The following is a 15,226-nucleotide window of genomic DNA, read 5'->3' on the forward strand; positions in this document are numbered from 1 at the left end:
CTTGCTCGGGGTCCTGTTACCTCGTTCGAGGCCAAGTCAGGCAGGGAATCGCTTCACAAAACCCAGATTATGACCATATGCTCTCTTCCGGTAACTATTGCCTATAAAACGCCAAGTCTCGTGCTACGTCAGGGGCAATGTACTTGACACTCTGTGTATAGCCGAGCTTGCTGCTTGCCGGCCTATAAGCCAGCCCAGCGTGGCACGCGTGGTTCGTGTTTGTCTGGAAACGGATGAAGATGCCGCGGCGACCACTTTACCTGTGCTAATAACAGCAAACTGTGGCGAACAGCTCTGGCAGTTCCTGGTTACCTAGAAAGCGAGAAAGCGAAGCCACTCTTGACTCGGTCGGGAAGTTCCTGATCAAGATTATGCTATCTTTAAACACGAGGGAACCCACATGTTGCTCTTTGCACTTTGCCATGTCGATCCTTCGTAGAATTGCAGTTGAGTCGGCACAGAAGCCTCGACTCTTCGATATTGGGCAGAAGTTCTGGGCTCCCTAGGCCTCTTGATGCACATCGAGGTCGATGCAAGCAGGGTGTGTCCACCAACCCTTGCCCCTGCAGCCGCAAATCACTGCCCACTGTGGGGTTGACCACACTTGTAAGATACTATAGTATCACTACCTGGCACTATAGCAGGGGACCTGATTTGCCAGTTGACCAGCAAATTTGCCCTCTTGCCGTCATGACCGAAACCTGTATGCAAAGTTGCAAACTGCTGTCGTCAGTGTCAAGCCCATACATGATGCTTAGGACTCACACCTTTCGAACCATCGTCCAACCTAGTCACTGAAGAGCAGAGGCAGATTCACTCACTATGCTTGACAGTTGAAGGTATCGAAACTGGTGAGTATGTATGTACGCTCGTACGTGCTGGCACTGGCCTACAGTATGCTCTTAGATACTGAGCTCCACTGTCCATTGCGGGTCGATCTGTGATCTCATCCATTCGAGCCAGCAATGCCCTGGTATAGCAACATCCACTGGCCACTCCTATAGCAGACAGTGCGCTCCTATATGCGATCGACAGGATGACTTACCTGTTACGTCGGAAACCCGCCCCTTACCAGATGCTCCATCCAAGCAGAAATCCAAGTTCATCTCACCTCCCAGAACACCTCCCTGCTCCCCGTACCTTTCGGAACTCGGTTTCGTTGGGAGCTGGGATCCCAGCTTGACCGAAACTCCACCAGCATGGATGTGGTTGAACGGGAAGGCCTGGTGTGATCGTCGTCATCGCCGGCATGGCTCTGCTGCTGTTGCTACCCAGCACCCAGCAGCCAGTCAGCCAGTTCGATGATACCCATCGAACTATCATCGAAGGCCGCCCAACTCGGTTCTGTGAGGACGACAGATGTATAAAAGACCTCGAAGCCTCCCCGTCTCTAGCCCTTCTTTTTTGCTCCTCATCCTCGCCAACAAGCCTCTCACATCCTCAAGCCCAGACCAATCAACCTTCGCTTTTATACCAAAACCATCCATTCACTTTTTTGAATAATCCACCCAGCCGCCAACATGCAGTTCACCGTCGCCGCCGCCACCCTCTTCTCCGCCGTTGCCCTCGCGGCTCCCGGTGTCCAGGTTGCCCGCCAGGCCAACTACACCCCTTGCTCCGGCCTGTACGGAACTGCCCAGTGCTGTGCCACCGACGTCCTCGGCGTCGCTGACCTGGACTGCGCCAACCCCACCGAAGTCCCTACCTCCGGTGACAACTTCAGCGAGGTCTGCTCCGCCATCGGCCAGCGCGCCCGCTGCTGCGTCCTGCCCATCCTCGAGCAGGGCATCCTCTGCAACACCCCCCAAGGTGTCCAGGGCTAAGCAGTTTCTTACCGAAACCTCTTACATAATGTATAGCTCAGAGAACAGAGCTTCAAGGTATGTTTTCTCACGACATGACTTCTCCGGTCAACCGAGCTTCGAACAGAAGGCTAACCATATTATCACCCTCCAGGTTGACACAATAACAACATAATAATGTGTTCTTGCCCGACTTAAAAAGGTTCTGAGGTCTTTGATGTGGTGTGTGCGATATTTGGCTTGGAATTGTACATATTCGTGTTGGATGATATTGGGAATTCGGTTCCCTCTAATGAGAAAGACGTACAGCATGTCTCCTCATCGGTAGACTATTTCTGCTTTTGTACACGAGCAACAATTGAAATTCACTATCGATCTGTCAACAAAAACAACAACATCATTTGAGTTCTTCCCCGCTGCATGTGACGATTTGGCTGTGGTTTTATGGCGGTGGCTTTGCAACCTCGTGGCCTGAATCAGCGGTTGTTCCCGTGGTGCGTGGCTGGCTGCGGTTGTTGTTAGTGGCGCATCCGAATCTCGGATGCAAAGCTTCAAGGTTTCTCGGATGTCATGGTGCATGGGCGTACTTTCCAGCATTGATGTATCCTCCGTCCGCGCAGAGAAATAAGCACGTTCGGATCTCTCCATCTCAAACGTACGATTTGCAATTGACTTGGCTCTTCCGCGCACTCTCGTGTGAGTTCGGCTGCCCAGCCGTAATAGGGTTTTTTGTGTAATGCCGCATTCATCTCCAAGCAACGAGACCCGGCCAATCCGCGCACGGGTCCAGAACGCCTGTGATAGGTTCGTTCCACCCTCGAGCAACCACATCCGTCTTTGGGCTGCTGCCGCCTACGGGTTTGGATTATTTACTGCACGTTTCTAACCCGATGCAATTCTTCGCACTTGCAGCTGTAAGAGCCGCAAAGTAAAGTGCGACGGCAAGTCGCCTTGCAGCTACTGCATTCGCCGTCGTCGTTCCGAGTTATGCCACTACTCGCCCCAGCGGAAGCGGGTGCCGCAACACACGCGCTCGCCTTCAGTTCCGACATCCGCCTCTTCCTCTTCCGCGCTTCTTCACCAGCCACAGCAGCAACACGATGATGGCCAACACCACCACCAACAGACTACTAATACTAACAACGGGGGCGTGACCACGCCCAGCCAGCCACCGCGCAATGCGTCGTTTTCCTCACAGCATCATGTTGAGCACATGCACGCATCACCTGCTGTCGTCCCAGCGGCACCGCCGCCCCGGCAACAACCGTTAGTGGCGGCAGCAGCAGGTGGTGATGGCCATTTCACCGCCAACGTCCATGAAGACGAGACCGAAGTCCCGCGCGAGGCCCGCCTGCTGTGCGACGCCCAGGGCAAACTGATCTTCATCGGCGATTGCGCCCCCTTGTCTTTTTTCCAGAGCGTGCGGCAGCTCGTCACCAGCCGTGTTGACGAGCACGCCTTTGCGCCTCAGAGCAGCCAATATTCGGTGCTAGAAAATAGCGCCCCGTCGGCATCTTTTACGACGCATCACGGCGGTGGCGGCGGCGGCGGACCCGAGATACCGCTAGAATCGATACCCGACGCTGTCGCCGTCTATCTCGCTGTTACCGCGGGGTTGGTCGACTTGTTCGAGGACGCGCGACTGTGCGACGACATTACGCTCTGGGCTAGTGGCGGCAGTAGCAGTGGCTCGTCATCTACGGACGGGGGAGTGGCTGCCGCGACGGACGTGGCGACGAGCATCGTCCACTACCTGATCCTGGCCATCGGGTACCAGAAGGACCGGGAGCCCCTGGCCCAGGCCTGCTTCGAGTACGCGCGGGACCGGGCGTTCGCGCACCTGAGCGGCGAGCTGAGCATCAGCACCGTGCACGCCTTCCTGCTGGTGACCCTGTTCATGCTGGGGGCATGTCAGATCAACGGCGCGTTCCTGTTCTTCGGCATCGCCGTCCGCACCGCCTACTCGGTCGGCATCCACCGCACCGAGGTCAACGCCCGCTTCGGCCCCGACGGCCACGTCCAGCGCGACCGCCTCTGGCGCAGCCTCCGCGTCGTCGATCTTTTTCTCAGCACCTCCATGGGCCGCCCGCCCGCCACGTCGGACGTCGACTGCACGGTGCCCTATCAGGTGGTCGCGGCCGGCCGGCCGGAGGCAGAAGTGGAGGCGGAGGAGCAGTTCGACATTCTGAGCGCCTCGGTCCAGATCTTCCTGATCCTCGAGTGCGTCGTGCTCGAGGTCTACTCGCGCCGCAAGATCACGCTCCAGCTTACCGAGGGCATCTCGCGGCAGCTGCGTGACTGGTCGAGCCGCTGGCTACGGCCGCTCAAGGACGTGCTGAATACGGCCGCCACGAGTGCGACGGCGGGTGGTGCGGAGGAGGCGGATGGTGCGCAGCTTTCTGCTAAACAGCAGCAGCAGCTCATCGGCACGTGCCAGGTACTCTCGTCGTATTACTACGCCGTCATGCTGGTGTCGCGTCCGTTTCTCATGTACGAGGTACGGCGGCGGTTGTCGGACGGGCCCGGCCATGGCGGCGGTGGTGGGAATAAGAATGATATATTCTCGGGCAAGTCCCGCCTGGCAGATGCCTGCATCGATGCTGCGAGTATGATGGTGGACGTCGTGTCTTCCCTTATCGACAGGGGGGGTCATGACGGGGAGACAGCCTTTGGTAGTGTAGGTTTCATGATCTTCCTTCTCACCGTTCCCACCCATACACGTTACTGATACATTTTCAGATCCTGGCTGTTCGCCTCGTCGCTGGCGCTGGGCGTCGGCCTGCTGGGTAGCTTCGGGCGCATCTTGGAGCGCTACACGCAGAAGTCCATCGCGGCGCTCGAGCACTTCGCCAAGAGCGACGCCCACGCCATGCAGTACAGCCTCATCGCCAAGAGCCTGATGGCGACGGCCCTGGGCGCGCTGGAGAAGCGGGAGTTGGCCGAGCGGCTACAGCGGGCTGAGAGCAGCAGCCAGCTTTTTGGGCTGATGCCCGTCGAAAGGGGTGGCGGTGGTAATTGCAGCGGCAACGGTGCCGGTGGGCTACGATCACCGGGGTCGTTGGGCACGGTCGGTCATCCCTCGTCTTCCTCGTCCTTTGCGAACGGGGGAGTCGATAACGACGGCGCTCTCGGCGGGGGGTCGTCTGGACACAACATCCAGCATCGGGAGTCGTTTGCGCGGTCGGAGATGCTTGGTGGTGGTGGTGGGGGGCACCATCCCTCTCACCACCACCAATCCCACCAAGGCGGCCACCACGTCGCCGCTGCCGCCCCGCCTTCGCCTGGTCGCTTTGTGGACTTGGACCCGGCGTTTTTGTCTCTTTCTGGAGGGTCCCTGCCGGAGACGCCCGACCTCTCCTTCTTGAACAGCACGTTCAGCGGCGACCAGGGGTCGTCGGGGGCCCTGAATCTCTTTCCTCTCTTGGAGACGAGCGGGCATATTGACTTGGCGCATTACTTTTGATCCGGGACGGAAGAACTAATGATATATCATGGCGTGTGCGACTTGCATGACGGCTATGGGTTGATCGGGTATATAAAGCGGCCTGTGTTCAGTTTCGGGGCGTGGTGTGGTAATGTCCTTAGTAGGCGGATAAACTCCCTATACTGGACTGGCCGGCCTATGGCATCGAGATATCAGCTTGAAGTATTGGAGAGAGCATGTTGAGTTGGAGAAAGAATCAACTGAGGAGGTGCAATTTGTATAGGGAACATCTTATCTGATCACAATATGGGCTTCTTCAAGGCGAAGGCATCGAAGATTTGAATTGACATGCCATTTAGGAGGAAACCAAGTAACTTTTCAATTGCGTGATATTTTATGGTACATGTGATAGTACATATTAGAATGTTTATCTAGACAGAGAAGGAAATAGCGTGTACGAATGTGAGTGATTGTGGGTTTGTAGAGTACTACAACCACCACCGCGCACTGCTCATGTGCTTGCACCATTCAGTGTAGCGACGGAGGGAGTGCAGGGGAGGTAGCTGCAGACGGCCTCTTCTTCGCCGATCTCGCAGACGATCTCGAGCGGAGGAGGACTGGGGCAACAGCGGCTCAGTCGCCGAATGTGAAGAGGAAACTGCTGCCATGGTCACGACGACGACGCCCTTTAGTAGGTAGCGGGGGTGGCGACGTAGCCGGCGGCGGGGGTGGGCTCGGGCTTCGACTCGACCTTGGGGTCGACGACCTTGGGAGTCTCGACGGCCTTGGGCTCCTCAACCTTGGGGTCAACCTTGGGGTCGACCTCGACCTTGGGAGAAGGGTAGGCGGGGACGGAGGGGTCGGCCTTCTCGACTTCAGGCTCGGCGGTGTAGCTCTTGAGGTCCTCGACCTTGGGGTCAACCTTGGGGGTCTCCTCGACCTTGGGGGTCTCACCAGAAGGGTAGGCGGGAACGGAGGGGTCAACCTTCTCGACCTCGGGCTCGGCGGTGTAGCTCTTGGGGTCCTCAACCTTGGGGTCGACGGCAACGGGGACGGGGACGCCGCCGCAGTGCGCCTGCATGGAACCCCACTGGGAGACATCGTAGGGACGGCCGCCCGAGGTGGCGGGGACGCTGACGTAGCGGGGGTCCTCGACCTCGACCTGCTCGTCGCTGTCGTTCTTGTTGCCCTTCTTGCCCTTCTTGCCCTTCTTGTCGTCCTTGTCGTCCTTGTCGTCCTTGTCGTCCTTGTCGTCCTTGTCGTCCTTGTCGTCCTTGTCGTCCTTGTCGTCCTTGTCGTCCTTGTCGTCCTTGTCGTCCTTGTCGTCCTTGTCGCTGGACTTCTTGTCGTTCTTGTGCTTCTTGTCCTTCTTGCACTTCTTGCCGTGCTTCTTGTCCTTCTTGCACTTCTTGTCATCCTTGTCGTCCTTGTCGTCCTTGTCCTTGACCTCGTACACGTCGTACTCCTCCTCGTCCTTGTCGTCCTTGTCCGAGTCGTCGTCGCTGTTGCGCTTCCAGGTCAGGCCGCTGTTGAAGCCGGGCGCCACCCAGCTGTCGAAGCCGGGCATGACGGAGCCGCTGTCAGAGCAGTCGGTGGTCTGGTAGACGATGACTAGCGAGGGTGTTAGCTCAATGTTTCTCGTGTGGCTGTGTACGAAAAGGGGAATGGGGGCAACTTACTGGGGCAGTTCTGCTGGTCCTGGCCGACCTGGGGGTAGGCGACGACGACGTGCTGGTCGTCGTCCTGCTCGTCCTGGTCGTCCTTGTGGTGCTTCTTGTTCTTGTGCTTCTTGTCGTCCTTGTCGTCCTTGTCGTCCTTGTCGTCGCTGGTGCGGCGCCAGAAGCTGCCGCTGCCGCCGAGGCCGAGGCCGGCGCCGACGCCGACACCGCCGAAGCCGCCCCACGAGGAGCCGGAGCGGGCGGGCATGCACTCGCCGGGGGTCATGACGGCGGCGCCGCCGGTGGAGAAGCACTCGGAGTCGTGGCAGTAGGCCAGGGTGGGAGGGACGAAGACGCGGGTGTCCTGGTCATCCTGCTTCTTGCTGGAGGTCGGGACGGCGACGGCGGCCGCGACGAAGATGGTGTTCAAGACGAGGGAGTACATCTTGAGATCGGTTGTTTGGTATTAGGGGTTGGTTTGGTTTATTGGGTGGAAATTCAAAAGAATGTGGTTCTTGACTATTAAAAGAATGAATGGGTGGTTATGAAAGAATGGAGGGGATGATTAGATGCTTGGTGATGAGGATGGGAAAGAAGAAGAGGCAGTACTCTGGGCGAGGATACCGAATTATATACATGAGCGAGAGGTTGCCATTCTGGGCGGTTTCCCTCCTTGCTCCCAGGCTTCTCAGGACCCAACACGAATCTGCTGATCACATCTGGGGACTATTGAGCTTCCGTCTGATCGCGATGCGGTAATGAACCCATACAGCTGCTCAATTATTGAAGTTTCGTCTGTTGTCCTATGGGTGATGGGCGCCTCATTTCACAAGGGGGCGCGTTCGCAGGGCCCTGTCTCTGAAGACCGCATACATTGGAAGGTTGCGTGTGCCAAAATAAGATTTCCCCATCCGCGCTTCTCGCTTTCAGCTGCCCACAGGGCCGAGGGCAAATTGTTCTCGAAAGTGTCGAGTTTTGAGACATGCATGGGCTTAATGGAGAGATCTGCAATGTGCTTTGATGCAGAGTTGACCCCTCCCAATTCGGGACACGAGATTCATCAGGGCCGTGCAGTTGGAATTGCCTCGCTTTTCCCGCGTGTGCTTCAAGTATACCATGTAATAGCAGTCGGAAATCTCCTTGCTCGAGACATTGGCTGACGAGAGTCCGTGGTGATGCCGCAGGGCAAGGGCTTCATAGCGATGATGACGGGCTACGTGGGGACTGCTTCAAGACAGCTCTGTGCAATGGGTGCGTAGATGGCGGCTCGGTTTCTAGACCGGCTTGTTTGCTCGTAGAGTGCCTTTTTGTCCTCCCTGGGTCGCTCAGCATTCGCCACTGGGTGTCTGCAGTCTGCTGCTCAAACCCTTCCTTCTTCTCGACTGCCTGCACGTCCGTTCGGAGCAGCATGCGGGTAGTCAATGGCCAGTAGTGACAGGCTTTCGAGTACCACCATCTCAAGTCAGGATACCTAGGTGAGTTGTTATGGTGAGTAGTAGGTAATGCCGGCAAATTCTCGAATGCAGGATGTGCTTTTTCCCGTCGCGTCCCAGACTACCAGAACACAGAGCTGGTGGGGGATTGACCCAATCTCCCACACACATACAGAGGCATCAGCAATATCCACCTAGGGAAATTCATGACACAGATATTAATAAACGGAGGGGTTCGAGAGCCAGGTACATACAGCTGGGTATGGATGGGATGACTTGGGTCACTTTGCCCAGACAGCGCGGAGAATCGTCCGTAAACAGGATTGAAAGTATGTATTCTTCATCATTTCCGGCCTGCGCGAGAACCGTTTGGCTTGTCTCGAAGGGGCGAAAAAAGAAAGTAAGAGAGCAACGGGAAGTTTGTACCTGCATATGCCACAAACTGGATGACATGGGCCGCTCGTTCAGGGTCAGCTGGTCGCGGGTGGCGCTTTCTTTTTCTGAGTATCTCAATCCAGCAGCCGACTTGGTCGAGATACTCATTTAGGATTCCGGCAATAACCTACGGCGACTTCTCGGCCGACGACTGTGATTCTGGCCACATCGATTCTTCTTCTCCGTCGCGGATAGGGGCTCTCACCTAGGCTTACACCGAGTCAGCGCAATAGCCTGAATAGACGTTCATAGCTGCGCAAATACACATGTGCCCCGGGTCTTTCAACCGAATTGATGTTTCCAATACCCTAAGTGCGATATATGCCTAATGGTCCATTATGTCCAGTACGTAGTGTTCGGACACTGCGTGGCCTATCAGCCAAGGAATTTGAAAGTGGTGCTTGAGTTGGCGGCCGGTGCCCACCAATACTTCTTTCCAAACAGCTGCGGGATATGTATGCCCATAAGCAGACTGCTTTCAACAACCAACCACCGACCAATCGTCTCAGCGATTGGATCAATAGCTCGGTTAGCTCAGTTGGTTAGAGCGTCGTACTAATATTCTCTCACCAGAATACTTAAGTAATGCGAAGGCCATGAGTTCAAGCCTCATACTGAGCAGCTTTCTTTTTTTTTCCCAATTTGCCCCCTTTTTGCCCTTGAACGTATTGGTATCCTTTCCACTTTCATAATACGAGTAGCATCCTACACTTCGCTTTATATATTAGAGAATAGCCAGTAAATGAAATGAGCATCGTCTGTTTAATGCGTAGATGGAGTCGACCCTTTTTTTGTTCATAACTATGATTGATGGATGTCATGCTCAAAATTGTTCGGTTTCTAAGAAGAAAAGCTAAAAGGGTGCTTATGAGTATTGTTATGGACAGGTTACACGCATCAGCTCTCCGATTGCGATCGCCGAACGCCGTGGCCTCGTCTTTCAGCCCCAACGGTACTTAGATCCAGTTGAACATGCTTTCCCATGTACTTTTCAGATAATAGAATCTGGTATGGGCACTGGGATAGAGCCCATTGTGGCCATGGAGCGCCACTAACTCGCTGTTGGAGAGGAACAATGTGAAGTCAAATACTCGATCCCGGTTGACGATATGCTGGCGCCCCTTTGCCACGACGGAATCTGCAGACGGATTGAATCAACAGACTCCTGAGTATCACTTATCCTAGGTGCATCGCCATCGGAGAAGAACTGAATCTTGAACAGCAGTTCGGGTGGGAGCTGGCTCCAGCAACGCCGGATACCCAAAGCATGGTCAATTAGTCCATAAGGTCTGCTTGGTGATGCGAGCCCGGGGAGCCGCTATCCAGGGAATGGGCATGTTCCGGGCCCAGAAGTTCCTCCAGCAGGCCGCCGAGTAGTGCCACATGTAGGACCTTGCAGTAGTCTCAGTGCAGAGCGCAGCACAATCTGCCTTGTTTCCATGGGCGGTACACCAGATTTCGGTAGTCAAAGTAGACCTCGACGGCAGGGCTGAGCTGGTTGCGCTCGTTTTGGTCTGGGTGCTGAAAGGGGCCGGCCAGTTGCCCGAACGACGTGCAAGCATTGTTGCTAAGCTCTGAACGGGTGCTAGCTTTAGAACATGGCAATGACGGATCAGTCAGGGCCTAGGGCGATACTTAAAAACAGCGACTTTCTCCTTGTCGGAAATTTTGCGGCATATCCCGCAAGGAGAGGGGAGCACCAAGTGCTCGTTGGATTTGATATCATCACTGTCGAAGGAAGCTATCTTGGGCAAGTGAGCAGGCCTAACTGCTTACATTCTCACGAAGTGAAATTGAGAAAACCCTCGCAGCCAAACGGAGCAAGTCACAAATATAATCTCCAGAGCCACTTCAATCCGGGTAAGAATGGCGAAAATATATCTCGCCCAATGTAAGGAAACGATGGTTGATATTATAACCACTGGTTGACCTCCACCGTTATCAGCATTCATTCTCTGAACGGGTGTGGTGCGAGGCTTCAACCATTCACCTGATTTTCTTCTGAGGGTCGAGCCAGTCAGTCCTACTCAGTGATGACTTCCATCGTCTTGGTCACCATCTCGGGCTTCAGCTGGAATATCGACAGGCCAGATTTACGCAGGAACTTACATCGACCACCACACTGATTCGAAACATAAAGCCATCAAGGAGATATGCCCTACCTAAGTACACCACTACAAGCTTTAGCGCAACAGTGTATTAACAGCATGTAACATGCCAGCAAAAGGATGTGATTACATCTAGGGATGAACGTGTACATGAGCGAAATGGGCCGGTAATGATTCATTGAGACAGATTTTATGGTGGCAAGTGAACTATCTTTGTGAGTATATCATGGCATATGCCATTACGGTTTGCAAGGCATATAATTAAGTGACTTATTCCAACCTTGGGCTTCAACTCTGGCCTCGGCTACACGCTGGGAAGCAATTGATGGATTGATCCATCCCCAGGACCAACTTCAATTGAGCGGAAGAATGTGGGTCCGTACATGAGCTACAGTGGGGCCTTTTTCTTTTAAGGATGGTGCATTGACCATGCAGTCCTTCCAGCCACTGCACCTTCCATTCTGACTGGCAATCCCGTTGCGTCGCGATTTGGAGCCGCGTTGCCGCATTGCATTTGAACGACACCAAAAAATCGTCCTTATCATTCATTGGATGCCAAACATCGAGGCTCGTCAATCCATCGCCCCCCTTTTTCCCCAGCAATTGTCGCGACTCTCGACGCGCACAACATAGTTGGCCCAACAGCTGCGCAGCATCATTATCGCATAACTTGGTTGCTCCAAACACCCAGCATGCCTGGCCGTCGATCAGGGAGGGCCGCCGCCCGACGCGCCGCCGAGAAGATGGGTGAGTCCGAGCCCATACTTCCTACATGCTAATGCGCACTCCATGCTAACTATCTTGTCTTTCTATAGAGAGCACACCCAAAACATTCGACGAGATCGAGGATGAACCCATGCGCGATGTCGAGGGTGATGCATCGGATGCTGAGGTTCAACCAGAAGCCGAGGAGAATGGCGATGACTCCGCAGCAGAGCCCGATGAAGAGAACCAGGAACCGGAATCCGAAGCGGAAGCATCTGCCAAGTCTCCCACTCCTCCACCTCAACCAGTCATCCGCAGAAGACGTTTAGGTCGACCGCCCAAGAACCGCCCGCCCGATTGGGATACGCTCCCTATCGAACCCCCCAACCGCGATCCCAATGAGACTCCGCGTCGCCGAGGACGAGGCGGCTGGAGAGGCAGAGGTGGTCGTAAAGGCCAGTCTTACCAGCCCACACAGCAGACCATCGACAAGGAAGGCACCTTGGCCAACATTGTAGATGACGAGGTCGTTCTCCCGGAGGACCCCGAGGGTGAAACCAAGGTCGACAAGAATGGCCATCTTCTGGGCGGTCGCGAGTATCGTTGCCGAACCTTTACGGTCCAAGGCCGTGGCGACCGACTGTACATGTTGTCCACTGAACCAGCCCGATGCGTTGGCTTCCGCGACTCATACCTCTTCTTCACCAAGCACAAGCGACTTTACAAGATCATTGTGGATGAGGAAGAGAAACGCGATATGATTGAGCGAGATATTATCCCGCACTCATACAAGGGCCGCGCCATAGGAATTGTGACGGCCCGCTCAGTGTTTCGCGAATTTGGCGCCCTGATTGTGGTTGGAGGGCGCAGAATCAACGACGACTACGAGGTTGCCGTACGCCGGGCCGAGGGGGCCGTTGAGGGCGAAATCGCCGACCCGAATGACCGATTCGTTCCCGGCGAGGAGTACAACAAGAACCAGTATGTTGCTTGGCACGGTGCCAGTGCCGTCTACCATTCGGGCGTGCCTTCGGTTCCGGCGCAAAGCGGCAAGCCTGAATTCAAGAAGAAGCGGGTAACGGTCACGGACTCGAATTGGCAGCTCGAGCATGCCCGCGCTGCAGCGTAAGTTGACGAGGCAATGGTACCCCATGTTTCCCCAGTACACTAACGTCATTTTAGCCAATTCAATGCCGAGATTGGTGCTATCCGGCGCCATAACAACAAGGGTGTCTACGATATCCACACCAACACCGTGCAGTTCCCCGCGAGCATGCAGCCCACACGGGCACGGATACTGCAGGTTGCAGACTCGTCGGCCCCGACAGACAGCGATCTATTTGTCCCATTGGACCCCAAGATTCCTCGGAACTTCAAGGTGGTTGATACAATCATGGAAATCCCTCCTGCTGGCGTAGCGTCTGCGGTCTATGAGCAGCGCGAGACACCTCCCTTCTTGAAGGATTTCCAGGGTCTCGGTTCCATTTCTGCCGACATCAAGGATCTGTTACCCCCTGAGTGCAGACAGGCTCTCGACGATGCACTTGACAAGGAGAATGAGTGGAAGACGCATTGGGGCCCAGAGAGCGAGACCGCGCACCGCCGGGCTCCCATCATTGATGCCGCCATCGTGCCTTTCAGCAAATCGTAGGTGCTTAACAAGATGGAGGAACCGGCAGAAAACCTTCTCGTCAAATGAACAGACTTGAGGATTGGAAACCTGTAATATCATGAGGGGCAAAGGGTGAACGGTTGAACACCATTAGCTGGCGTCAGAGGCGTTATAGGCCGCAATCCACTGCGCGCCTAGGGATTTTAAACTGCTTTTCTTTGCTTTCCTATACCTCAGTTATCCTCGTAAAATGTGTTTGGCATTCGGAATCTCCAGCATTTGCTACTGGGACCACGAGGATGCTGTTCTTGTCGCCGTAGACTTCTAGGGGCAAATGCGGCGGCAGCTTCAGAAAGATGCTAGACAGACACTAGTTAATATTCACGAATAGAGAAAGAGTCTGTTTTTGTATAGATAATTGGAGGAATTCCTCCAACTGCTGAAGTTACTTGCAGGTCTGTGAACTGTGTGAAGGGCGTTGGGAGTCAGCATTACTCAGGAACCGCTGCCTCCTTGTAATTCCATGGCCCTTTACTCGCTGCTACTTCAAGACATCGAGTGACCTTGGGCGATCCCGGTAGGTTCGTAGGGTTCTAAATCCACACATTTATTGTAGCTTCAATACAACTACCACGTTACCTACTTGGGTACTTAGTGTTATCTTGCTGGTAGTATCAGAAGGCCGGCTTCCTACCTCGACGAACAATCAAGCCATTTGTTATTCTTGCAAGTAAAGCAACGTGTGTTGTCGTCTGGTGGCCAAAATCACCCCTTTCAGCCCTGCAACAAGAGTTGTGTTCTCGTTCCGTGTGTACGACCCAAGGTCTCATGAGTTGGTCGTGACATGTTGAAGTATTCGACATGAGCACACATTCAGGTTAGGGGGAAGCCGGGCGAAGACGCTTTCTCTGCCCTCCTATGCTATAATCCTTAAAATCTATACAAGACATAGAGCCATTGTAATGAATGTCCTGATTAATACTATGATTAACCGGAGTCTCGTAATATGTGTGTTCTCTCGCAATGTCGTATCATCTACTTCGACATACTGAGAAAAAAAATCTTCGAGATGTAAAGTCAATTCGCCGGCTCTGATGTAGACATGACGATGCCGCTCTCGCTATTATTTCCTCGAAATCTTCGTCGTTTCCTGGGCCATATCACTGCCCCAGCATTGGGCGGAGCAATAAGAGTAGCTGCAAGTGGAAGGGTTTACGCGTTCAAGTTGCACACTGCAGAAGAAAACTTACTCGGACTGCACAGTTGTAAGTGCATATTTCTTCAGATATGTCAATTCTTCCTTTCCGACACACTGAAGTTCACCGCTTCAACTTTTACCTTTTGCTGAAAAGTCTAACGTTGACGCGAAATTCAATGGACACCATGATGTTTGCATACCGACTACACTTCCCACAGCTCTCGCATGATGCGATGCGCCTCTCTGCTTATGGTTCAGCACTGCAGTCTGTATGCAGCCCGCATCTCATCTCTGGATGGACCCTATTTTTCACTTTTCCCGTCATGCAGTCCGAACGATGTCGTGGTCGTAGCGGGTCGCCGTTTATACGTTGGGTTTGTAGATCTGCCGCTTGTTCAACACATGGGTTGGCAAGGCTATGTATGATCTTGGAACGTAGCGAACGCAGAGTCTCTGAGATCGTAGGGCATTCTTCCGCACCTTTGGAGAGTATCGATCGAGTGCAAGGGAGGCAAAGACTATAGTGGTATTGTTGATTATCGATTGACACAACACTACTTGCGAATGGCTTCACATACGTCAGCTTTTGCAGCCAATACGCCCTCGGCATCATGCTTAGCTCCCATCCCAACTGTCGGTGCATTTCACATACAGAGTACAAAGTATATACAGTCAGTCATATAAGCTGGGTTGCGCACGTGGACCTGCAGTCTGTCCGTACTCCATTGGCTCGGGGTTCAACGTCGTCATATGCAGTCAGCATCCCTCTCTCTCTCTCCCTCCTCGTTTTGGGCTTTCCGTTGATCATTCTACATTTCCAAGAGCCGAGACGTTTTTCGAGTCACACATGT

General features: G+C 54.2%; 4 protein-coding genes across 4 annotated transcripts; 3 read left to right on the plus strand and 1 right to left on the minus strand.

The window, feature by feature from the left end:
* Nucleotides 1–1,520: 1,520 nt before the first annotated feature.
* On the plus strand, nt 1,521–1,823 carry PG985_002911 (uncharacterized protein; the record flags this gene model as incomplete). The annotated part of the gene is made up of 1 exon (XM_066822680.1): nt 1,521–1,823. One exon carries the CDS (start codon nt 1,521–1,523, stop codon nt 1,821–1,823), a length of 303 nt encoding a protein of 100 aa, XP_066690112.1.
* A 715-nt stretch (nt 1,824–2,538) lies between these two features.
* Nucleotides 2,539–5,265, plus strand: PG985_002912 (uncharacterized protein; the record flags this gene model as incomplete). Its single annotated transcript, XM_066822681.1, has 3 exons — nt 2,539–2,606; nt 2,715–4,427; nt 4,542–5,265. 3 exons carry the CDS (start codon nt 2,539–2,541, stop codon nt 5,263–5,265), a joined length of 2,505 nt encoding a protein of 834 aa, XP_066690113.1.
* A 649-nt stretch (nt 5,266–5,914) lies between these two features.
* Nucleotides 5,915–7,329, minus strand: PG985_002913 (uncharacterized protein; the record flags this gene model as incomplete). Its single annotated transcript, XM_066822682.1, has 2 exons — nt 5,915–6,837; nt 6,906–7,329. The coding sequence occupies 2 exons, from the start codon at nt 7,327–7,329 to the stop codon at nt 5,915–5,917; spliced, it is 1,347 nt and encodes a 448-aa protein (XP_066690114.1).
* A 4,223-nt stretch (nt 7,330–11,552) lies between these two features.
* On the plus strand, nt 11,553–13,216 carry PG985_002914 (chromatin remodelling complex Rsc7/Swp82 subunit-domain-containing protein; the record flags this gene model as incomplete). Its single annotated transcript, XM_066822683.1, has 3 exons — nt 11,553–11,607; nt 11,676–12,690; nt 12,748–13,216. 3 exons carry the CDS (start codon nt 11,553–11,555, stop codon nt 13,214–13,216), a joined length of 1,539 nt encoding a protein of 512 aa, XP_066690115.1.
* Nucleotides 13,217–15,226: the final 2,010 nt, after the last annotated feature.

This window comes from Apiospora marii (genome assembly GCF_038362585.1).
Source record: "Apiospora marii strain CBS 49790 chromosome Unknown utg000002l_segment0_segment0, whole genome shotgun sequence".
Classification (NCBI taxonomy): Eukaryota; Fungi; Ascomycota; class Sordariomycetes; order Amphisphaeriales; family Apiosporaceae; genus Apiospora; species Apiospora marii.